We start from the raw sequence: 26,343 nt of genomic DNA, 5'->3' as shown, positions 1-26,343 counted from the left end.
ACACACTAAGCCAAATATGCTATTAACAAAAAACAAATGCCATCACCTCCTCTATATAGTGGTCCTATTCTGGAGATCAGTTGTAGTTGGTGCCCATTGAAATTCCTTATAATGAGGAGTTTGTGTACGTTGTAACTGGTCCCACAGACTGCATCATGATCTTTTCTTTTCTTTCAAAAAAATTATATTCTCTTAATGCATATTAGTTAAACTCTCAAATAATTATATTTTTTTTTTTTTTTTTTTATTTTTTATTCTCATTACATTCTAGTAACTCCTGTAACTACATGCATTTCTTTTGAGTTTAACGGATATTTTAAGTGAACATGCCTTTACCTCTCCCCTTGTACAAAAAAAAAAAAAAAAAAAGTTCATTAAAGTGAGGTTTTACCATACCTGTTTAAGTTTAAAATAAATGAATATTTAAGATATTACTATAAAAAGTGGGTTACATGCATTATGTGTTTATAATTAAATATTATCATTTATTTCATTTGGACATAATGAAATATATGGGTAGGCCATAGTGGACAATGGTGTTGAGGGTTAAGAAGCACCGGTGGTTGCCCACAACTCTGCTATTAGTTCTCTTGTGTTGAGATACAGTTCCCTGTAAATGCCAGAAAGTGTGAGTGTTCTGTTATTCTGCTGGCCTCTTAGCCTAGGGGAGTAGCTTGTGGAGTACCACAGGGCCCTTGATACCATCCATGGCACAGGGAGCTGGGCCAGGGAGTCTGGAATCATTACTCTGGCTAGGCAGCCCTGGGGTTGCCTGAGTTTCCCAGAGATAGCCCACAAAAAAATAAGAAATATAAATATAAATAAATAAAAGAAAAAATACCGAGAAGTAAAATAAATGAAAGAAAAAAGGAAAATAAAATAAATGGAAATTACAAAATAAATAAAAAAAAATTAAAAAAATATTGGCTAGTACAGGGGGTTCCCTGGCTATTGCAAATTCCCCTCTGCTGGAAATTGCCATCCTTCACATAAAGAGTGGGTATTTGTTAGTTCTGTTGTAGTCTTGCTGGAAGTGGCTGCATTTGCACATTTTGTCTTAGTTCATTGTTTCTTATGAGTACTTCTTGAATGCAAGTGGATAGGTGGTTGTATTTGTCCTTTTCAGTCAGCAGATAGTGTTCACCTCCTCTATATAGTGGTCCTATTCTGGAGATTCCTGGAGAGATAATTGGGACAGGAGTGTTCCTGGAGCAAACCAGGGATTTTTCCTTATGTCTAGACTCTTGATGTTGGGGATAAGTCTATAAGTTGCCTTAACCAGTGTAGTGGCATCCTAACTGCTTTGCCACACCTGACAAAGGTTTTGAAGCACCTGCTTCTTTTCTTAGTTTATATTGTTACTTAGATTGATTGTGACATTCAGGATTGTTACAGGTAACTGTTTCCTTAGGTAATAGAATAATCCTATAAACTTACAGGGTATAAATTGAAGTGGTTCTGAATGCTCTTGAGATGGTCAGTAGAATCAAACTTTGCATGATTTGTGTTTTGTCTACTCTGTGGCACCATGTTACCATGGAGAGAAAGATGCTTTTATATAGAGCTGATATAGCTTTATCCCTCAGCCCCCAATCTGAGCAGATCACCCTCCTAAAAAGGCTAACAAACTTCTGTACTGAATATGCTGTACAAATGCAAATCCACAATGAGCCCAAGGTATTTCCGGTGCTTTGCATGTGTTATAGATTTGTTTTAAATTTTTATGGTTGTCACTTAATTTACCTTTCATGAGTATGGCCTTCATCTTGCTGGGTGATATCTTTAGCCCACAGTCAATTCAGGACCATGTTTTCTTTGATTTCCAGTTTCTGCCGAGAATTTGCACCTAACAGGAGCACAAGGTCATCTGCAAAGCTGACTATTTGGATGAGATCCAGCTCATCTGTACTTAATGAATTCCTAGGAATTCATTAAGTACAGTATTCCAACAAAAAGAGCCCAACACAGAATCATGTGGGCAGTCCCTCTGCACTTCTCACTTCTTTGCTATAACTACTTGTTTGGTTCTAACTGTAACTGTTCTATTCTGGAAGTGGCTCTTGAGGAGTCCAAACAGGTTCACTGGAAATTTCACATCTGAATCTTCTGAGGATGCTTTCCCACCATAAGATGTCAAAGACACCCTCAAAGTCAACAGAGATGGCAATTAGATATTTGTCTGTACTGGTTTCTATTGTATTAGTTATTTTTCTAATGGCATTCTCAGTGCATGTATTTGGCTAGTAGCCATATTGCTATAGTGAATCCAACCCTGCCTCCTGGTAGTAAGATGTGATCTGGCCCAAGATGAGATTCTCTAGTATTTTTCAATCACTAGCAGTAGGGAGACTGGCCAGTATGATTTGGCTGCAGAGGAAGGCTTGTCAGGACCTTTAATTAGAAGCTTTAATATTGCCTGCTTCCGAGCAGATATGAAGCATTTGTTGTACAAATCAAATCAAGAACTATATTTAGGAAATATTCAACTACTTTTTTGACTATTTCTGATTGTAAAGAGGTCTTGTCCCAAACACTTCCTTTCCTTTGTGTTATTTGTTGCTGCATTCAATTCGTTCAGTGTGAATGGTGGTTGTTCCATCTGGTGCAATAATTGTTTGTTATTTCTCTGTATGGCAGTTTCTGGCAGACAATTTTATAGATAATGCCCCTAGGGTTGTCATTACCTTCTGTAATTAATAGATTTCTCTGTGATTCTTTTTTGATCTTATTATTTCATTTGTATACTTATTTTTGATTTCCTTATACAGGTAGTACCAGACCTTAGGAGTTAATTCGTTCCTAGTGCCCGCTTGTAGAGTGAAAACAAAGCAGAAATTTATTTCTCATAGACGTAATGTTCAAAAACAGAGGTTACGTTCTCAACAATGAAATCTGACCATAGTAATATTAAGTAAAGGTCAACAAAACAATAGTTTATGCTTAAAGAATGATTTATTTATTCAAAGAAATGAAAACAGCCTTTAAAAATCAAGCAAATTATAATAATAAAGAAATTATTTGTGTCATACAAATATTAAAGAATATTTATTCTTCATCATCATCAACTAAATGCACACTTGTTGATGGTTTGTCACTTGTTGATGGGTCACCGCTCATTGTTGGCTTGGCACTCGTCTCATTTCTTCAGAAATGCTTGAAGAGTCGTTTGCTTCCAAGACAATCTTTTCTTTATAAATTTCACATTAGCATGCATAAACATTTAAATCTGTAGTAACTTTTCTAGTGCACTCGAAATTTTATTGAATCTTGTTTGTTCTTTGTTATTTGGTTTTTAGGAGCATTAGCAACTAAGGCCATATTGCTCCGAGATATGTGGTGGTCATTCCCTGACCTTTCCGCATCCTCCGTATTTGGTGGTGACGGGCTCAAAACATTGTCTAATCAAGAAGTGTGTGCTACACACTGCTGCTCCTTCCCACCTGGCTATGGAGGTGCTTGAATCTTGTGACTTGAAAATCTCTATTGCTTTTTCTGTATTGAAAAGCTTCATCAAGTCCTTTGAGAGTGAAGGAATGAACAGGAATTTCAGCTGTTAAACCTACTTCCTCAGCTTCTTCACATTTTGCCATTTCAATGAGGTCTTTCATTTGTGAGCTCTCCATTGTATACTTGAAGTAGATAAGTGACATCAATTGTAGAAACCTCAAGTTTCAATTGTTGGAACCCATGTTTAGTCTCCAGAGCTAAGTTCCAATCAACCCTTCCCCATCTCTTCCATCATGCAGTATGATTGGTTTGGTTTGTTTGGTTTTTATTGGCGCATTAGCTACTAAGGCTATAATGCGCCAAACTAAGGTCATATAAAAATTTAAATTTTCACTGACCTAATTACTTAGGCCAGCATGTCAGTATATAAAATAACAAAGGTATAAAATGTAGAAAAGATAAATCAATAAGGAAATAACAGTAACATGTAAATATTAAATACAAGTAAAAACCTTTATTGATTTAAAATAATTAAAAATAGCAGACACATGGTCATTGTCGGATAACATCTCACTGAGTGTATACGGCTCAGTCAGATGATTAAAAACGCTAGAACGGATATTGCTAAAATCTGGACAGTCGATTAAAAGGTGTCTAATTGATAAAATTGTCCCACAAGACTCACACATAGGAGGGTCATCAGCCCTCAGCAGAAAAGAATGTGTCAAATGACTATGTCCTATGCGGGTCCGGGCAAGAACAACTTCCTCCTTACGATTCCTGCGCAGACTAGACTGCCACGGTTCAATAACAGGCTTTATACGATATAATTTATTCGCAGTCTGTCTATTCCACGAATCCTGCCATTGGGAATATATCTTTTGGTGTATTATTTGCCTGTAGTCTGTAAAGGGGACTGACAGGCAGCGGTTATTATTGGGAATTGCTGATTTGGCTGCGGTGTCAGCCAAATCATTTCCCCTAATCCCAATGTGGCTGGGAATCCAGCAGAAGCGGATATCATATTCACGTCCAAGGAGGAAGTGAATCTTCTGCTGAATACTAGACAGAACTGGATGAGGATTATATCTTACAGATATTAAAGCCTGTAACACACTGAGAGAATCGGAATATAAAATGAACCGTTGGTATTGGCATTCACTAATGTGATCCAAGGCTAACTCTATAGCATGCAGCTCTGCAGTAAATATACTGCATTCAGAGGGAATCTGCTCCGATGTAGAGCTGTCTGTAAAGACAGCAGCAGATCCCCCATAAGATTCCGACTTCGAGCCATCTGTGTAAACTGGCGCGAAGTCAGAATGTTCAGCTCGGTGTGCTGAATAAAGCTGCAGGTAGACCGACGATGGAATGTCAGACTTTCCCCAATTTCTAAGGGACAAGTCACATGCCGGGACATGAGCATGCCAGGGTGGAAAGGGTTGCTTTGGTGTTTGGGCAACCTTGTCTACCTTGATATTAAGTTCTTTGAGTAGCTCTTGGAGACGAATACCAAAAGGACGATTGGCAGTCTTACGGGTATTGTATAAATTTTCCCATCGTGGCTCAAAAACGAATGGCCACGTAGGATGGTCTGGCAGGGATTTCAGTTTTAAAGCATACTTTAAAGACAACTGCTTACGTCGAAGCGATAACGGTGGTTCGTTTGCTTCGACGTATAAGCTCTGGACAGGAGATGTGCGATATGCTCCAGTAGCAATAGGTAGGGCCTGATGATGGACGGGGTCCAGCCACCGCAGGACACTGTCTCTGGCTGAGGAATATACCTGGGACCCATAATCTAGTTTGGATCGCACAAGTGCACGGTAAAGCCGAAGAAGAGTACATCGGTCTGCTCCCCAAGATGCAGAGGAGAGCAAGCGGAGAATGTTAAGCCCACGTGTGCACTTTGTGCGGAGTTGACGAATATGTTCCAAAAAGGTTAGTTTTTTATCGAATACGAGTCCCAAGAATTTTGTGTTCACTGCTACTGGAATAGCATTTTGTCCGAGCCTTAATTCAGGTTCAGGATGAAGATTACGCTTGCGACAAAAGTGTACGCAAACGGTCTTCTCCGGCGAGAACCTGAAGCCATTAGCAAGTGCCCAGGAATTCAGACTATCGATGGCTTTCTGCAGTTGTCTTTCAATAACCCTCATGTTGCATGACTGACAAAAAATGCTAAAGTCATCAACATAGAGGGCACTGTTTACAGTGTTCCGTGATGGAATTTATTTTGATGGCAAAAAGCGTGACACTTAATACTGATCCTTGTGGTACTCCCTCCTCTTGGCTAAAGGAGCGAGAGAGTGAGGATCCCACACGAACTTGGAACGATCGATTGGCTAAAAAGTTTTGAATAAAAAAGGGCAGATGCCCTCTTAGGCCTAGGCTATGTAAATCTTTTAAAATGCCAAGTCTCCAAGTTGTGTCACACGCTTTCTCCATGTCAAAGAACACTGACACCAAGTGTTCCCATTTTAGGAAAGCATCCCAGATGGATGCTTCCAATCTAATAAGATGGTCCAAAGTGGACCGGTTCCTTCGGAAGCTGCACTGGATGTTGGAGAGAAGGTCGTTTGATTCGAGATACCACATTAAACGAGAATTGACCATTCTCTCCAGGATTTTGCACAGACAGCTAGTCAGAGCAATAGGACGATAATTGGTGGTGACTTTTGGATCCTTTCCTGGCTTAGGAAAGGCAAGAACGATTGCCTTTCGCCAGGAGTCCGGAAACTGCCCTTCAGTAAAGATTCTGTTATACAGAAGGAGCAGACAATCCATAGATTTTGGTGAAAGATGTTTAATCATTTCATAATGGATGCCATCTGGTCCAACAGCACTTGCTTTGGAAAGAGTGAGGGCTCTTTTCAGTTCCTCTATAGTGAATGCCCCATTGTAGGGATAGAGGCCCTTGGTCTTAAAATTAAGTGCTTGTTTTTCCAGTTTATGTTTCAGGACCAGGAACTCTGGGGAATACGAAGATGTTGCAGAGATGTTAGAGAACGTTTCCCCAAGAGAATTAGCTATTGCAGTTGGATCTGCAATAGCGCATCCATTATAATCTAGGATTGAAGAAGGGTGGGATGTATATTTTCCCTTCATTTTCCGGATTTTATCCCAGACTACCTTAGAGTTGGTAGACTGGTTAATAGATGATGTAAAATGGATCCACGATTCCTTTTGACTCTGACGGCGGATATACCGTGCTTTGGCTCGTGCACGTTTAAAGGCTATAAGGTTGGTCGTGGTAGGATACCGGCGGAATATCCCCCACGCTTTGTTTTGAGCCTTTTTTGCTGCTGTGCATTGTGAATTCCACCAAGGTTTGGGAAATGGTGGAAACCGGGCAGATGTTTTTGGAACAGCATTCGCAGCTGCTTGGACAGTATTTTCTGTGATGTACTTAACTGCATCATTGATAGGCTCTTGACTGACTGTGCTAAAATCAAAATTTGCCTGATGTTGGAAGGCAGTCCCAGTCAGCCTGATCAATCTTCCACAGTGGTAACCTAAAAGGAAGACATGGTCTCCCACTGCGTAACAAGGTTATCACGGAGAAGTGATGGCTTCCGTAGGGATTCTCCTCCACTTCCCAAATGAGTGAAGGGAGTAGAGAAGGGGAGCAGATAGAGAGATCAATGGCAGAAAAAGTACGGGTAGGCATGTGGAAGAAGGTGTTTGTTCCAGTATTTAGAAGGGAAAGGTCATTGTCATTGAGCATACGCTCGACTCGTCCCCTTCCGTTGATGTTAGCACTACCCCACAGGGTGTTATGTCCATTCATATCCCCGAGAAGTAAGAAAGGGGGAGGCAACTGCGTTAGAAGATCATCAAGGTCTGCCTGGGAGATTGTCGGTCCCAGGTGGCAAATAGATAGAGCACACAGTTAATAAAAATCCCACCGTAAGGCGAATTGCAACAGCCTCTATGCTAGTTGTAATTAGTAAGGGCTGCACTGGGGTCTGGTTACCCACAAGGATAGCCACTCCCCCATGTACAGAGCCATCCGCAATTCTGTCCTTACGAAAAATTGTGGTGTTATGCATCGTGGGATCATCATTTGCCTTTAGATATGTCTCCTGCAAGCAAAAGCAAACTGGCTCGTGCTTTTGCAGGAGGGCCTTGATGTCATCAATATTTCGCCGGAATCCACGACAATTCCATTGTAGGAATTTAGCCATTATTTTGGCTTGGTGTGTCCATCAGGCGGCTTCCGAGGTGCTGAGGGCTTACTTTTATCAGTCTTGGATTTGTCTTTTTTGGGGAAGAATGGACGCTGTCCCGTGTCCATTTCCTCCTCCGCAAAGAGTTCCAAGACTGAATCTTCGGGTACCTCCTTCTGCTCAACATCCATCTTTTCTTGGGTACTAGGGGGGACTTCCCCTTTCTTATTCTTTTCTTTCGTAATTATCTTTATTGCTTGTGGAGCATTAGGAGGTACCGATATAGGAGTGGCAGCTGATTGGTCCTTTTGTGCAGGTTTTTGAGAACTTAAGAGATATCGCACAATGGGAGTGAAAGACTCCTTTGGAGGAATGGTCATGTCCGTCTGAGTTCCGATGGAACATCTCCCTGCTACCTTCTGGGCGTAGGTAGGTTTGTTGATATTCAGGGGTTTGACCGATTTCCTTGCCTCCTGGTATGATATATTTAGCTCTGCCTTCAGCCGTTGAATTTCTTTTTCTTCTTTCCACCTCTGGCATGCTCGTGAGTAGGCCGGGTGTTCGCCTTCACAGTTAATACAGGTGGGTTTTGCGGCTGAACATGCTGTTGTTTCGTGGTCCTTTGCACCGCATCGAGCGCATGCAAGGACTCCACGGCAGGCCATTTGAGAATGTCCATACTTCTGGCATTTAAAACACCGTAAAGGGTTCGGAACGTATGGACGCACTGAACAGTTGATGTATCCAGCTTTAATCTCGTCAGGAGGTTTAGGAGAGTTAAATGTCAGGATAACGCTCCTGGTTTTCACAATTTTTCCATCCCTTCGCGCAGTAATTCTCTTGACGGCAATAACTCCCTGGGATTTTAATTCGGAGCAGATTTCCTCCTCGGTTACGTCGAGAAGGTCCCACTCCGAAATGACACCTCTCGATGAATTGAGTGTTCTGTGTGGTGTCACTGTTATAGGTATTCCTCCGATTGATGTTGTTCGGAGTAGATGTTGGGATTGCCTGTCATTTTTAGTTTCAATTAAGAGGTCTCCAGAACGGAGCCTCTTAACTGATTTGGGAGAACCTGCTAACCCATCTAACCCTTTTTGAATAAAAAAGGGAGACATTTTACCAATCGGTGTCTCATTGGTAGAATGCATGATTAAGAACCTTGGGACTGGCCCTGATGGTACTTCGGTTCGCTGCCTCTTTTTAGCAATACTGCTATCTGTATCTGTGTCAATGTTTTCAGATAGGGACCGGGTTGGGGCCCCTGAAGAAATGAGTTTATCAGGATTCATGGAGTTTTTTTAATTGTTCAGTGCCCGGGCTCCCCACCCACCACGGAGCCCAAAGGGACGCCCACTACCCGACATGCAATAAATGCGCTCGGGAGTGGGACGCCAGGGCTACGCAGACACTATACCCGCACCGCCGCCAGCCTGAATCCTGTCCCTCGGACCATGAGGGTAGGGGCGTGGCATTGACACGGTTGACCCTCGCAGGCGAGCCTACTAGCCGATTGATCCTAGCCGGGCCTTCCAGGACCACCCGTCTTGTCGAAGCAGGGGCCAAAGTGGTGTATTGAAGCTGGGCTCCCTCAACCACTAGGATCCCCCTTTCCGAATTTCCACGGGTCGCAGCACACGGCAAACATGCCGGATTCCATTGATGTAAGCCTGGAACCTGGGCTGTGGGCGTTGGATCCCAGTGATGCTAGTCGGGAAGTCCAGCAGCATCACTGGGAGGTCCCCTCACCACGTACAGGTGCCCACGTCGAGGGGCATGCAGTATGACTGATGACTTTTGAGGTTATGATGAACATCATAGTGAGATCCAATCTTCCTTACATTTCAAGGGTACAGCTCTGAAACAGTGTTCGCAGGCCAGCCACTAGTTAGTACACTGGACTGAACCTATTGGTAACTCTTAGGAAGCTTCCGGATCAGCTAGTGTATAATCTTGCTACCTCTACTCTGCCAGATAGTGACTGGAGGAAGTCGAAGTAGTGTGTATATGGGGGGGCATTGTCGAGGCCACATTATGTCAAGGATCTGGGTATATTCTTACCGTGTGTACACACACCACATACAAAAATTTCATTACTTCATACAGCACGTCCCTCCCACCTTTTCTTACTATTGAATACACCATGAATTATCAAACCAATAGAGTAAGCTTATCTGCGAAAAGATCTAAACCTACCAAACACTTCCTAGTTCATTTCACAAATATACCTAGTCTCAATTCTAAACTCGATGTCCATTTCCACTTGCAGTCTGCCAAACCCGAGGTACTTTTTTTTTATGGAATCTCAGTTACTGGTTGATTCAACTACTGCTCATCTCAGTTGCCCAAATTATTCGCTGTATGATTCCTTTTGCCTCAAAGGTGATACTTGTGCATATGTCCATTTTGATATTCCCTGTCAGAGATTGGTAATTTGAAACTCCTCTTTTCAATCTTCTTTGGCTTAAAATCTCTCTACCTCATTGGGTAAAATGCATCTGTTGTCTCCATCATTTTCCCAATTCCACTAATCACTGGGAGCTCTCTGACTTCCTCTCTTTGCAACTTGACTTTCTCCAGTTCAACTTTCCTAACAGAGAGGTAATTTTCCTTGGTGATTTTAATGTTTACAACTCCAGCTGGCTTCTGTTTTCTAGTCACACTGACCCAGCTGGTCGAGATGCTGAGCCTTTCACAATTACTAATGACCTTGCACAGATTGTTCATTTACCTACAAGAATACCGGACAATCGTAAACATACAGCCAACATGCTTGATCTTTTTCTCACAAACAACCCTTCTAAGTACACGATCAAAGTAAGTGGTCCTTTAGGCACCACAGATCAAAACTTGGTGATCGTCTCTTCTCCAATGGAGCCTTTACCTCATGGCTATTCCCAAACTAGTATTGTTTGGCATTACCAGAATGCAAAATGGGATGACGTGCAAGATTTCATTTATTCTTTTCCTTGGTCGGATTACTGTTTCAAAACTTCTGATGTCAATGTTTGCTCAGATCGAGTCAGTGAAATTAATCTTGTAGGAATGGAATCTTTTATCCCACACTCCACTTTCAAATCTCGTCCTTTATCTAAACCATGGTTTTCCAATAAATGTGCTAAGGCTGTTCGTGAGAAGAACACTGCATATCATAATTGGCTTGTTTCCAATTCTTCAATTTCATTTTCTACCTACACCAAAGCTCGCAACAATTGTAAAGCAGTTATTAATCAGTCCAAACCAGATTTTGAACAAGGTGAGTAGAAAACTTGCTTCTTGCCCTAATGGTAGCCGAGCATTCTGGTCTCTTGCCGTGTTTTGGTCGCAACTTTTGCTCATCTCTGCTCCCACCTTTGCCAAAACCAGATAGTTCTGTTGTCATTTCAGCCAAGGATAAAGCTGACCTGCTAGCATCCCATTTTTCTTCCAACTCCTGTATTAATGATCTTGGTAAAACACCTCCCACCATTCCCAACATGCTCCATTCAATGCCTCCTGTGGTCTTCTGTCAAGAGGATGTCAGAAGGATTTTGATGAAACTTGATGCTAAGAAAGCTCCAGGTCCTGATGGTATTTCTCCACTTGTTCTCAAAACCTGTGTTCCTGAACTTACTCCTGTTCTTTGCCGCACCTTTTTTCACTTTTTTATTCCAAAGGTGTTTTTCCTTCTGCTTGGAAATTTGCTCATATCCAACAAGTTCCTAAAAAGGGTGACAAATCCCTCCAATCCAATTATTGTCCCATTGCAATTACTTCTACTCTATCTAAAGTAATGGCGAAATCAATTAACCTCCAACTCTTTAAACTACCTAGAAACCTTCCGTCTGATCAAAGATCGCCAGTATGGATTCAGTCAGTGTCGATCCACTGGTGATATTCTGGCTTATGTTACACATTTATGGACAAATTCAATGGAAAAATTTGGTGAAACACAAGCAGTTGCTCTTGACATCTCAAAGGCGTTTGATCATGTTTGGCATAAAGGTCTACTAAACAAGCTTCCATCTTATGGTTTGCCAACTGTTTTTTGTAATTGGTTATCCAGTTTCTCTCTGACCGCTCACTGAGGGTGATGATAGATGGCTCTGTCTTCTAACTTCTCCACTAATGCTGGTGTCCCCATGGTTCAGTTCTTTCCCTCGCTCTTTTCCTCTTGTATATTAATGACCTTCTTCCACTGACTGGAAATCCTATCCATAGTTTTGTCGATGATAGCACATTGCATCCCACTTTCCATTTTGAGAAACCTTTCCCTCTTCAATCAGTTTCAATTTCTCGAATATCCGCTACCAATTCCTTAAATGCCGATCTCCATTGGGACAAAGGCAACTTAGTTGATTTCAATCCTTCTAAAACTCAAGTCTTGTCTTATATCTCGCAAAAAGGATTCTTCTGTTCCTATGCTTATCTTTGGTGACACTCCGATTTCTAGGCAAAACGATATCTCTTTTGAAGATTACCCTGACTTCTAATCTCTCTTGGCACAAGCACATTACAAATATTGCTTCCTCTGCATCTAAAAAACTTGGTTTTCTCTTTTGCTCTTGACGTTACTTTTCTTCCAAACAGCTGTTCACTCTGTATAAATTGCAAATCTGCCCGACTATGGAATATTGGTCTGAAATCTGGGGTGGTGCCCCCCAAAACTTCTCTCGGGCTTCTAGATTCCATTCAGAAGAATGGCAGTTTTGTTAATTAATGACTCCTCTCTAACAGAGTCTCTCCACTAGCTGTCTCATAGACGTACTGTTTCTACTGCATGCCTTTTCTACAGATACTTCCACGGGCACTGTTCTTCTGAATTGGCTTCTATAATTCCTGCTCTCTCTTTCAAAACAATCCAAACACGTGCAGCCACCAGTCAACATCCATTTATTGTCCAACTTCAAACTCACAACAACTTTTCATCTTCCTCGTTTATTCATTCAACTGCCATTTTCTGGGATAGCCTTCCTTCATGCGCATTTCCTGAAAATTACAGTCTACAGAAGTTCAAGTGTAATGTCAACAAATATCTTCTTTTGTCTTTTCAACCTCCCACCCAAGCATGGTACTAAGTACTATAGGTTCTAATACCTCTCATGTTTGGGGTTTTCATTAAAAAACAAAAAGTTAGCAACATTTAAGACCACTGTTTTATTTTGTACAATCTCTTCTGGTTCTTTAAATACTTCAAAAGTTATCAATAACCTGATGAAAGTTTATTACAAACATGCTTCATGTTTCTCTCTGTAATTTTGTCCCACGTTCATTTTATTTTGATTGCATCTAAAATATGAAATTCTTTCCAAAATTCTTTAAAAGCTGGACTTCCCTGATTATCTCTGCCTGAACAAACAATTGCACACACAGTAGTACTGTACTATATAGCTACATGAGTGGTTTGAAATGCCATAGCTATAAATATTTAGCATTTATTTATTGTAATTAACCTGATTTAATTTTTTTTTTGATACTTTAAAAAAAAAAAAGGGACTCAAAGTGGGAACTGCTTGTATTTATTTCTCGGGACTTCTACCTCCTGGGCAGGACAATTGGTGCAGCTTCTGTGGAATTTTTTCTTGCATCATGTATCTTCTTTCTCAATATGTTAATTTTGATGTCCACCAGGGAACTGATTTAGATTTGGGTTTCCTTTTTCTTAGCACTTTGTTGCATGCTGCAATAATGGCATGTTGTATTATGGTCAATTATTCTTCAGCTGTTTGTGCAGGAAGTGCCTGTAGTCTTCCTTCTGCAAGTTGTTTGGTGAGCTCCTGTTTGAATGTGTCCCATTTAGCAATTTTTACTGCATATCTAGTGATGTCTTGATTGACTTTTTCTCTGTGGGTTTTGTTGCTGTTGTAGTGTGAATGAGGTTGTCCTGTGGTCTGAGGTTGTTCAGTTTTCACTGACTGACCAATCATTGAAATATAAAAATACAGTTCACTTATTTTTATGAAAATGTGCATCTCTAATATCTGTTAATTTGATGGATACCTGTACTTTATTTTTCTATTTCTGAAGAAATAAATAGTATAATGTAAAATATATTCATTTTGGTAATAATGTAAACATACCAACTGCTGAAAATAATAATCCATCATCACCTTCAGTTTTCCTTTTTTCTTTAGCTGAGGGTGGCAGTGGTGATGACTGTAGTGGGTCTTCCTCTATAGGAGATACATACTCTTTATTTTTGTTATATCTGAATAGACCAGAACAAGGGAATTTAAGAAGTTAAACCAGATTTTACTGATATCTTAAGCCTAATCCATTATCATTTATCCATCATTACCATTATTCATAATCATTTTCTGAAAATATTCTTATAATTAGTGATTATTAACTCATTTGAAGGTTAACATAAAAAAATTTCCCTGTTGCTCAAGAATCACATTCATTTACAAATTTTCACTTCAGTATCATGATTTATGACAGATATCTTTTAGCCACAGTAACAGTAAGTTTCTAAATTGAAAATAAGTATAATTCTTGAATATTTTCTTTTGATAATAGTGCAGTACAAGATAATTCAAAATTCATGAAACCCAAATTGTAAGTACAGTAGACTCTCGATTTTCCGGGATAGAGGGCAAAAAAAAAAAAAAAAAAAAATTTCCCGGATAATCGATTTTCCGGTTAATCCAAAAATACAGAGTTTCCGACATACATAAGAGATACATTCCAGAACTTATTATGTAAGTCGAGTTTTACGTAACTCTCAAATGACTAATAAAATATTGCTACTATATCCCCAATATGTCAAAATTACAAAAACCACAATATCCCCAGAAGAATGAAGAAAAATACCTATATATTTTTAATTAGTTCAATTAAAAACTTTATCTGGGGATAGCAGTGAAGTAGCCAGAGTGGCATATAAGAAAAGAAAACATAAAAGGAAGTAAAAACACATGTTATTGTACTGTAAAACTGACATGTATTTCATAGGCTTGGTTATTATAGTTGACTTCATTGGTGCCAATTGCTTCACTGCTTCTCGTATTCTGTCTTTCTCCTTTGTGTTCACCATTGCCATTGACATCTGAATCCGCATGATACTTGTGATTATTTTGAATAAAAATAAAACCATTTTTGAGTTCCTTCACTTTGTGTTCTTTTTATTGCAAAAGTCTAGGAACTTTATAATCACACCTTGTATCATAATACATTTTAAAAAAAAATTTAGGTTTCCTTTCAAATGAGTTAATTATTTCACAAGACTAAACTTGATTATTTGGTGTTGTCTCTTCAAACAACAGGGTATACCAGTTGCTACTTTACCTGATAATAAATAAAAATTATTATTATTTTTTTTTTGTTTTGTTTTTTTTGTTTTTTTTTTTTTTTTTGTATATTATGGTTATGTGAGAGTGTTTAAGCAAACACTGCATTCCTAGTAGGTTGAAAAGTCTAGAATAACTTACAGGAAGGAAACTACTCTTTCCACATGAAATCCGCTAACTACAGCCTTAGACACTATAGTTAGCAGATGTAGTGATCAGTTTCTGACAGAATTCAAACCCAGACCTCTCCAAATAAGTGAACTGACTGAGTATGGCTTGAATTTAATAACTGTGTGGAACAAACTATATGACCAAAAGTATTTAGATACATTCAGATTGCAAAAAGGGACTTTCAATTCAAAATAATAATATTCAAAAATTTAATACAGTAGAACTTGGTTATAATGAGCATCAAGGAACTGACAAAATTTCCTTGTTATAACCATTACTTGCTATCAGTGATAGCAGAGATGGGGAAACTCCTGAGGCCGTTAAACAATGAACACTTTATATCAGTGATGGGTTAAATCTACCTATTTTTTTAAAATTCTCAATAGCTTGATAAAAAGATAATTCAAAGAAAACAAAAGAAATATTAGAGAAAAAAAAAATAAGTATATTATTTTGTAATGTAATACTGTACATGCAATATATGTATAATATTGCATATATATATGTAATATAAGAATATTATTTTGTATATATAATTATATGTTGAAAAACAGCCGTGAGTCAGGGTTGAATTTGAAAGCGTCTGCAATTATACCCAGACACAATAGAGGGAGTATATGATGAGAGCCTTGTCAATCGATTCGGCCCTGGAGTGATTGAAAGGCTCAAGCGGTAGAAATTTTTGCAGTGTGGTCTGTGCTTGTTAACAGGAGAGACTGCTTCTACAGGGATGGAATACACTTAAATAGAAAGGGTGCGAGGATATTTGCTGATGCTATCGAGGCAGAGTTAGGTGGGTCGGAAAACTACTAGCTTGGGGGAATACGCGGACTAACAGATTAACAGTAACCGCTGGCAGAGGTGAAAGATTCTTGCACTGCTTCTATTGAAATGCAATTAAGCAGCAGCCTGGAAATCAAGGCAATGGGGATTTCCAGGACTGCTCGCAGTCATAGTGGAACAAGTAAATACGTGGGCTGTGTTAGGGTAACTAAAAGTAGAAACAGGTGCATGTATACTTGCATGTACACCATTGCTAGGAGTGTAGTTAATAAATTTGATGAGCTTGAAGTGCTGGTCAAGACATCAAGGGTAGATATTGTTGGGATATCAGAGACGTGGTGTCACGCAGACATAAGCAGTGCAGAATTGGAATTTGGGAAGTACAATGTGTACAGAAAGGACAGGAAGGGTAATGCTGTTAGTTAAAAAACAAAATCTAAGGAAGTGCATCCAATTGATGTTGGGGGACAATGCAATGTTGAGTCTGTTTGGTGCAACATAAGCAATGGGAAAGGAAAAATAAGTAGGTGTATGTTATAGGCCTAATGAATCTGATGAGTATAATGAGCAATTGTGCAGAGAAATAGTGGGCTAGTAAATCAGAGTGTCTTATAATGGGGGATTTTAATTTCACAGATATTGACTGGAATTTGTGGATTGGTCACTCGCACACTAGCAAGGCTTTTGTGGATTTATTGGATGATTGTCTTCTACAGTAGCATGTTCAGGAGGTAACTAGGAGTAATACTCTTGATCTGATTATCAGTAGTGATTCTTCATGCATTAAGAATCTGCAGATAAAGGAACCACTAGGTGGCAGTGATCACAATGTGCTGAAGTGGGATTTACTCAAAGAGGTAACTACCATCTGGGGTAAAGGGAAGGGTTTTTGCTTTTGTAAAGGTGACTACGGTGGTCTGAGACAGTATTTAAATTCTATATGGTGGGACCAACTGATGATGTTACCAACAAAAAAAAAAAAAAAAAAAAAAATATTCTAAATGGGTAGTGTTCAAAGAATTAATCTTGGAAGCTACTAGGCTTTTCATACCAAGAAATATTGTTCAAGATTTAGGCCTATATGGATGTCAGATGAACTAATGAGACATATGGCAGAGAAGAAAAATGCATGGGATACATATAAATTAACAGGTGACATGGAAGCCTATGATAGATATATAAGCTGGTCTGTAACCAAGTCAAAGGAGACTAGGCAGGCAAAGGCAGATTATGAGAAATCTTTGGCAAAGGATGCTAAGAAAAACAGCAAGGATTTCTTTACTTATGTAAACTCTAGAAGGAAGGGGATGAATCAGATTGGTCCACTTCATATCGATAGTTCAACTGTTGATGATCCTGCTCAGGTAACTAACAAACTAAATGAATATTTCGCATCTAATTTCACACATAGGAGTTATTCAGGGAGGGGAATGCCAGAGGAGTATTAAACTCTGCAGTAAGCTAGATAATCTTGTAATAACTAAGAATAAAGTGGAGGAGAAATTGTTGAAGATAAAGATAAGAAAGGCACCTGAGGTGGATGGGATCTATCCAGTTATATTAAAGGAAGTAAGCAAACCCTTGGCCATAATTATGAGAGCTTCCTTGGACTCAGGGGTGGTGCCCATGGACTGCAGATGTGCAAATGTGACCCCAATCCACAAAGGGGGATCAAAGGGAGACGCAGGTAGTTACAGGCCTGTTAGTTTAACTTCTGTTCCACGGAAATTGATGGAGGCACTGGTTAAAGAAGCATTGCAGTATCATCTAGACAAGACTTCAGTTATAGCTCTGGCTCCGACAAGACTTCCCCTTGTTAAGGGAAAGTCTTGTCTGACCAATTTGATTGGATACTATGATGTAGTCAAAGGAACTGGATACAAAGAATAATTTTGATATCATATATTTGGATCTTAGAAAGGCTTTTGATACTGTTGCACATGGAAGACTGCTGCACAAATTGGAGCAGTGTGGCATTGGAAGCAAATTGCTGCTATGGATAAAGGGATGGTTGAGTGGGAAAAAACAGATTGGTAATCAATGGACACTGCTCTTCATGGACTAATGTTATCAGTGGAGTCCCCCAGGGTTCAGTGTTTGTCCATTTTTGTTTTCTGTATTCATTAATGATATTGGTGTTGGCGTAGCTTAATGTCCAAGTTTGCAGATGATACGAAGGTCAACAGTGTTGTTAAGGACACTACTGACGCTGTGCTGTTGCAACAGGATCTGGAAAGGTTGAGCAGATGGGCTGAGAGGTGGCAACTGAAGTTTACCATTGACAAATGTAAAGTACTGCATAAGGGAAGCAGTAACCCACAGAGTAACATATCAACTGTGTTACTACACTGACAGTGGTAGAGGATGAAAAGGACCTGGGGGTAATTGTGCAGGCAGATATGAAGTTTTCTGAGCAGTGCAGACAGTCATGGTGTCTTGTCAATTATATACAGGAATTTTTCTAGCAGGGATAAGGAGGTAATTGTCCCCTTCTATAAGGCAATGGTCAGGCCACACCTTGAGTACTGTATTAAGGTCCGGAGGACTCATTTTAAGAAGGATGTAGAGCTGTTGTAACGAGTACAGAGAAGGGCTACAAGGTTAGTGAATGGAACAAAGGGTTGCTCTTATGAAGAAAGGCTTAAGTTTTGCAAATTACAGTGTCTGGAGACTATGCACCTGCAAGGTGATCTGATTAAGGTGTATAAAGCCTTGAATGGTTTGAGTATGCTCAGTGCTGATGGGACTCTTCCTCTTGCTCAGAATAATTGCCTGAGAGGGCATAAATTCAAATTGAGGAAAGACAGTTGTAGGATAGAGGTGTAGAACTTTAGCCAGTGGGTGGTTCATTGCTAGAACAAACTTCCATCTGTCATTGTAGAAGCTGATTCAAGGCAGAACTAGACAAACATTTGGAGCGAGTGGATGGGTGAAAATGGCAAGGGTGTGTGTGTAGGTTTTTTTTTTTTGGCTGATGCTATATAAGCTTGCTTTCTTGCATCATGTGCCCTTGCTAATGCTAATATACCTACATATTATTTGAATTAATATGCTTGTATAAACTACAATACACTTAATATTAAACACAATTTATTTGTCTGTAATTTTAAAACTATACACTTAATACTAAAAACAATTTATTTCCCTGTAATTAAAAAAATACTATTTATTTATTTAGGAATCTCAAAATTGATGTTTCTTTTAAACATTTTGCTTTGATATTTAAGTTTCCCCTTAAAACACAACGCATTAAAAGTCTCATTACTTGCCTCAGTTTTCCTTCAGAAAAATTGATTAATGTGTCCATTGCACCTTGAGCTTGTGAGATTGTCGGTAGTGATTTTGATTCACTTTCATTTGTCATCATATCATTATCATCTTTACCATCATTGTTATCGTCTTTGTTGAGCACAACATCAACAATGTCACTCTCTGCAGGAAGACCGCTAGTTAATAAGTTGTCATCGACTCATACAAATTCATCGATGTTATCTGTATTAAAACCTATGCAGCAACCATTCGGATAATGGTAAGTTGTTTTCTTCATTTCCATCTTCTTCATCTACAATTGAAATTTCATTTGAATTTAAATTTCAATTTCTTGAAGCAATTCGATATGGTTGTTGAGTGTAACACTCTTGTTACACTCATCATTCAATAAATTTCTAGCATTCAATATCGATATAGATTCGGTAAGTTTCTGTTCTCTGACTGATCAGATGTAGAACTAGAAATCTTTTATAAAATCCTTTCAAACCCTTGATTACACCTATGTCCATTGGTTGTAAAACTGATGTTGCATTGGAAGGCAGAAACACTAGCTTAATGTTGGACAAATTTTGAATCTGGGGATGTGCAAGACAGTTATCAACTAACGATAAAATATTTTTCTTCTTTTTGAATAGCTCCTTATTCCAATCATTTACACATTGCTGAAAAATATCCTAAGTTATCCAAACTTTCTTGTTTGCAGTGTAATCCACAGGAAGTTTCCTTAAGTTTTTGAACTACCAAGGTTTTACGATTTTCTGATAAGTTTTTTTTTTTTTTTTTTAATCAGTTCCTGTCATATTTATGCATACAAGCACCTTCAAATGAGCCTTTAATTTTTTTCCATCAACACATTTTCCCTCTTTGAATTTAAAATGTGTTGTCAGGTGTCAAATTATAAAAAAAGTCTTGTTTCATTGGCATTGTAGATGTCTTTGTCATTGAAATCTTTCCTGATTTCTTTCCAAACAAGGTCAATCCATTCATTTGCCATTATTGGATCTGCAGATTGAGATTCTCCACTAATTTTTGAATAAACGACATTATGTCAGTTTTTAAAATCAATCCAACCAACCATTGTTACACACAAAATCGTCGCATCCAAATTGTTTATCAAATTTTTCCTCTTGAGGCTTCAAGGTCGGACTGTCTATTGCAAATCCAGCAGTTTTTGTGTGGTGAACCATTGAAGCAATGCTTCACTAACGTTTGTAACCCGCACTTTCTAAATTTTTAAGAGAACAAAGTAAACTTTTTACACACCAACATTTTTGCACCACATTCTAACTCACAAATAATTGACTTTTTTGCGAATCGAAAGACGCTTTCTTTTTTAGTAGACATGTTTCCGAAGGAAAGGTTCATTTCTAACTGATTTTACTTTAGAAAAGTGATTTGCATACAAAGTTCTTAGAAGTCCCAAAATGCATACAACATTCTTAGAAGTCCTGTTTCCAAAATTCTTAGAAGTCTTGAAATAAATTTATGGTTCAGTGAATACAAGGCAATCTGTAAAGAGGGTCAAGCAGAATGCTAATGCACCATTGTATAGACCCTGTCTCAGGAATGACAAGGTTATAAACTGGCCACTAATCCAATGCAGGTTGTCATAAAGCGAAGTTGGCCCTTTTCATTTTTGCCCTTTCCAAGAATTGGTTTTTTTGACTACCCGAACAATTAAGAAAAAGAAATAGACAACCTATTCATTTTCCTCCTCTCATAAGTAATTATCCAGTTGACCTCTGAACTTTCCCAAATTGTCAGCCTCAACCACCCATGTAGGTAACTTATTTCAGTAATTTATAAATCTCTGGCTAAAATTTTTGCAGTTCAGTCTAACCCCCCCCCCCCTCATAACTTGAATCTGTGGCCCCTAGTTCAAGAATCATTTATAACTGAAAATTTCATCCTCATTCATTTTACTTTTGCCTCTTGGAGCCTTAAACACCTCAATCAAGTCACTTCTCTAAGGTGCCTAGTTTCCAATCTGTGCAACCCACATATTTGAAGTCTTTCCTCATATGGATGCCCTTTTGCCATACTCACCACATGAGGTACCCATCTTTGGACCCTTTCAAGAAGCTCCATGACTTTTTTTAGTGTCTCCGCACTTGAACGCAGTATTCCAAGTGTGGTCTAACAACAGCATTATATAATAGGATTATGACTTCCTTATCTCTACTAGCAAATGTTTGATAAATCGTCGATAGGCCATCATGGGCCTTCCTTGCAACCTGTCTACAATGCTCAGAGAATTTCATGTCTGACCGTATTGCAACTCCCAGATTCCTTTCTTTCACTACTCACTTTAGTTCAACTCCACCAAGTGTATAAGTTACTTTGGGGTTACTGTTCCCCAGGTTCAATACCTTGCATTTTGCTGAATTAAAGCAAAACTACCACTTTTCTGACCATCCTGAAATCTATCTAGGTCACACTGAAGAAGACCTGGTTGGCAGTGATCATTAAATACTCTACCAATCTTTACATCATCTGCAAATTTAGATGATGTGCCCTCTATCCCTTCATTGATGTAATTTAAAAAAATCCAAAACAACAGTGGTCCCAATAGTGATCCTTGGGGAACCCCACTTCTTACATTAACTGAATCTAAGGAATAATCATTTATCACAACCCTATACCACCTTCCCTGAAGCCATCCTGCTGTCCATCTAAGGATTTTCCCTGTGGTTCCAACCTGTTCCAGCTTATAAAGTCACCATTCATGTGGGACTGAGTCAAATGTTTTGCTGAAATCCAAATAAAGAATGCTGAAATTATTCCGTAAATCCAGCTCACAAGTGACCTTGTCAAAATAGTTAACCAAATTTATTAAACATGATTTTCCCTTTACAAAACCATGCTGCATATCCTTCTGAATTTCATTTCTATCTAAATGATCCTGAATTCCACCCTTCATTATTGCCTCTGATTTTCCCTGCTACTGAAGTTAGACTAGCCGGTTGGTAATTTCCCACTGCACTCTTAGAACCGCCCCTGTGTATTGGAGATACATTGGCACTTTTCCAATCCAACGGAATCTCTCCTAAGTCCAGTGATGCTCTCATAATTAGACTGATTGATTCGATGCACTCACTTGCTGCCTCCCTTAAAATTATATGGAATATCCCATCAACCCAGGCCACACCTAGAGTACTGTGTACAGGTCTGGAGACCTCATTTTAGGAAGGATGTAGAGTTGCTAGAACGAGTACAAAGAAGGGCAACAAGATTGGTGAAGGGAACAAAGGGGTGCTCTTACCAAGAAAGGCTGAAGTCCTGCAAATTGCAGCACCTGGAGAATAGGCACCTGCGAGGTAATATGATTGAGGTGTATAAGGCCTTGAATGGATTGAGCAAGCTGAATGCTGATGGGATTCTTCGTCTTGCTCAGACTAAGAACCTGAGGGGGGCAAAGTTTCAAATTGAGGAAAGATAGTTGAAAAATAAATGTGCAGAAATTTGCCTTTAGCCAGCAGGTAGTTGATTGGTGGAACAGGCTTCCATCTTTTGTTGTGGAAGCTAATAGCCTAAATAAATTTAAGGCTGAGCTGGAAAGGCATTTGGAACGAACAGAGGGATGAAATGGGAGGGGTTTTTTTTTTGGCTGACGCTGCATAAGCTTGCTTTCTTGCATCATATGCCTCTACTAAGGCTGACCCCAGGAGCCTTACTTGCCTATAGGCTCAAAGGTTTTTTCATTAAATAATCATATGAAATTTCAATATCATTACATATTTTTCAACTTCACTCCCATAATTTTTCATTTAATTTGTTTGATGAAATTCATCAGATGTTTATAAATTAAAAAAAAAAGTAAATTGTCAATTAAGAATGAAATTTAGTTTCATATTACTTTTTAAATATGAAAGGTAAATTTTTAAAGCATTCATTAGTTTTTCATAAATGGAAAACATTTTATAGTAAAATGCAAGCTAGTTTTTCTTTATAAGCATACTTGGTGGTAAGATATGAAGTCCATCATGAGCTTTAGGTTTCTTTTTTTTCTTTTTTTCCAAAGCTGGTAGTGGTGATGAGAGTGCTTCTTCAGAAGAGATATATTCTTTCTTTATGTTTGGTATGTCTGAAAGATGCAACACACACACATCAATAATAAAAAAAAAGCACAGAAAGCCAATTTTAACTCAAAACTTTTGGAATTATGTAGACAAAGAATCTTTCCTACATGTGTAAGGGGATACTACTGAAATCATAAGTAAATAAAAAAAAAAAACTTCCCTATTAGGTAAAACAATTTATTTGAAACTACTGTAATAACAGGGAAACTTACTGACAAGGCTATTAAGTCTGAATGAAGGGGACTAAAACCATGTTAAAAACCTTTTTTTTCTTTTTCTTTTTTTGAAAGAAAGCAGAAAGAGACAAAAATGTTACTTGTATTGTATATATTTCCAAGTATTCACTTTGCTTATTGCTCAAATTCTATCAATTGGCAGTTTTTCAATACTTGACTCATGGAAAACTATTTTAAATAATAAGATGGGTTCCAATACTAAGTTAAACAAAGACTGCTTATTGCACTCATAAATTATCACTTAAAAAAAAAAAAAAAAAAAAACCAGGGCATCAGTGCTTACAAATAGACATTAATGGCCTTCAAAATATGCAATTATAATTCAATTAATATAAAAACTGCAATTCATTTTACTTTAAACCCCTAGTAGGTGTGCTGAAAGATCACATGAGCAGGTATATGAGGCTACTCTCAATAAAGGTAATATGGTTTAAAAGTATACCACCAGTTTTAATGTCATCATTTCATAACAGATGAAACATAAAAAAAAAAAAAAAAAATTCTTAAAAATGTAACAGTACATCTGCCAAAAAAACGGGTATCACTGTTTCAAATTCAGTTGAATCAGTGCACTGTCACTGTTTCCAGTTATACAGATTGAAAGTGAACTCAAAACTAAAGTAATAATAAAATATCCACTGACATCTCTTTACTGGAGATTTGTGGCAAACTGGGGGGAAAAAAAAACCAAAGAACCTTAGATATGCAGGAATACAGTGTATTTTGTATATCATAAAAAGTACTTTTGAAACATGGACAAAAATAAATATAACTGTCACTTTTTAATAATATTCTATATATATATTTTTTTAGGATGGACAAATGGCATTCCTGATGTAATATGAATATTAATGAAGAATAGCAAAATTTTTAAGAGAACTTTAGTAAAACTGTAAATGAGGTGTGGGGATGAGGGCTGCAAAAGAGAGAAATTCAGAATGCCATGGTTGATCCACACAATTAAAGAAAATAAGGAATGTTTTGAAAATAAATCCTTGCTGGAATATAAAGAAAAGTGTAAAAGGGATAGATGTGCACAAAAGAAACAAGAGATTTTTTTTTTTTTTTTATGTAAACCCCAAACACGAGGTATTAGAACCTATAGTACTTAGTACCGTGCTTGGGTTGGAGATTGAGAAGACAAAAGAAGATATTTGTTGACATTGGACTTAACTTCTGTAGACTGTAATTTTCAGGAAATAAGTATGAAGGAAGGTTGTTCCAGAAAACGGCAGTTGAATGAATAAACGAGGAAGGTGAAAGGTTGGTTCTGTGAGTTTGAAGTTGGACAGTAAACGGATGTTGGCTGGTGGCAGCACGTGTTCGGACTGTTTTGAAAGAGAGAGCGGGAATTATAGAAGCCAATTCAGAACAGTTCCCATGGAAGTATCTGTAGAAGAGGCATGCAGCATAAACAGTACGTCTATGAGACAGCGAGTGGAGAGACTCTGTTAGAGATGAATCATTAATTAACCTAACTGCCCTCTTCTGAATGGAATCAAGAAGCCTGAGGTTTTCGGGGCACCACCCAGATGTGGGAACAATATTCCATGGCAGGGCGGATTTGCGATTTATACAGAGTGAGCAGCTGTTTGGAAGAAAAGTAACGCCGAAAACGAAAACCAAGTTTTTTAGATGCAGAGGAAGCAATATTAGTAATGTGCTTGTGCCAAGAGAGATTAGAAGTCAGGGTAATCCCCAAAAGAGATATATCATTTTGCCTAGAAATGTCACTAAAGATAAGCATAGGAGCAGAAGAATCCTTTTTGCGAGATATAAAACAAGACTGAGTTGATTTCAACCCTTTTAGAAGGGTTGAAATCAACCCTTCTAAAAGGGTTGAAATGTACCTGGATAAAACGTCAGTAAGAAGATGCTGTTTTCAATATAAGTTGTCTACATATTCAACAACTAACATGTGAAATTTCATTCCCGTAGATGATTGTACACCAGAGGTGGAGCCCGGAATCTGAGGAAGAATGCTATAGTTGACAAAGTGGAGTATTGAGCAGTAATCAAGTTCCTGCATTTGCAGGGCAAGAAAGCTCAGGAAATTGAAGAAATGAAAGCTGTGTATGGGAAGAATTGTCCATCCTATGACACTAAAAAAAAGTGGAAAATGGGAGTTCCAATGTGGTCGTACATGTGTCTTTGATGAGCCAAGAAAAGGAAGGCCACAGACAGCGAGACGGTTGCAAAGGTTGAGCAGCTGGTGCTGAGTGACAGATGTGTGACAATTCATTTCATCACAAATGCAGGGAGAATTAGTTAGTTATGGGTCTGCCCACAGCATTTTACATGACCATCTGCACATGTCTAAGGTCTTTGCACAATGGGTTCCAAGACACGACTCCTTTGCAGAAGCCATTGCCGCCACCACCACCAACTTTGTTGCCCAGTGCAGCTTCGAACTATTGCAGTATCTACACTATTCTCCTGATCTAGCACCGTCAGACTTCTCGTTTCAAGAAATGAAGAAACCATTGCATGGATGCCTCTTTGATTCATTTCAGGAAGTCATCAATGAAGTGGGATCGTGGTTTCAGGCAAAAAAGTGCAGATTTCTATGATCAAGGCATTAAACAACTGATCCATAGATGGGAGAAATATGTTAGTATGAATGGAGAGTACATAGAAAGGGATTAAGGTTCCTGTGAAGTTTCACCTTTCTAGGGCTATTATTTCTAGGTAAGGGTATGAACTTTTTGATATCCCCTCTTATCTTGGTCCAATTCATGCCTTAAAGGAATTCCACTTTCCCACTTTAGAGGAATTACACTCTTTAGTGTATCAGGTAAAATCTGTGCGAATATCGTATAACATATTAATCTCATAACTACTGCTGACACTAACCATAGAGAATAGTCAGGTTTAGGCCAGACATTGGCTACCAGGACCAAATACTCATAGTAAAACAGCT

At 38.6% G+C, this 26,343-nt stretch overlaps 1 protein-coding gene across 4 annotated transcripts in view; it reads right to left on the bottom strand.

Annotated features, from left to right (window-relative positions):
- LOC150090382 (uncharacterized) overlaps nucleotides 1-26,343 on the bottom strand; it is a 201,624-nt gene that overhangs the window by 72,819 nt on the left and 102,462 nt on the right. For 3 of the 4 annotated variants that reach the window (XM_090369095.1, XM_090369093.1, XM_090369092.1), the window contains exons 12-13: nucleotides 23,067-23,192; nucleotides 13,676-13,768 (exon numbers count right to left, since the gene is read on the bottom strand). In XM_090369095.1, the coding sequence (XP_090225221.1) occupies nucleotides 13,676-13,768; nucleotides 23,067-23,192 (219 nt within the window). The remainder of the gene's footprint in view (nucleotides 1-13,675; nucleotides 13,769-23,066; nucleotides 23,193-26,343) is intronic. The other variant, XM_090369091.1, reaches the window with a different exon arrangement.

The sequence above is a fragment of the Mastigoproctus giganteus genome, chromosome 2 (genome assembly GCF_048544385.1).
Source record: "Mastigoproctus giganteus isolate SK-2022 chromosome 2, ASM4854438v1, whole genome shotgun sequence".
Taxonomy (NCBI): domain Eukaryota; kingdom Metazoa; phylum Arthropoda; class Arachnida; order Uropygi; family Thelyphonidae; genus Mastigoproctus; species Mastigoproctus giganteus.
This window is presented reverse-complemented; position numbering and strand designations above follow the sequence as displayed.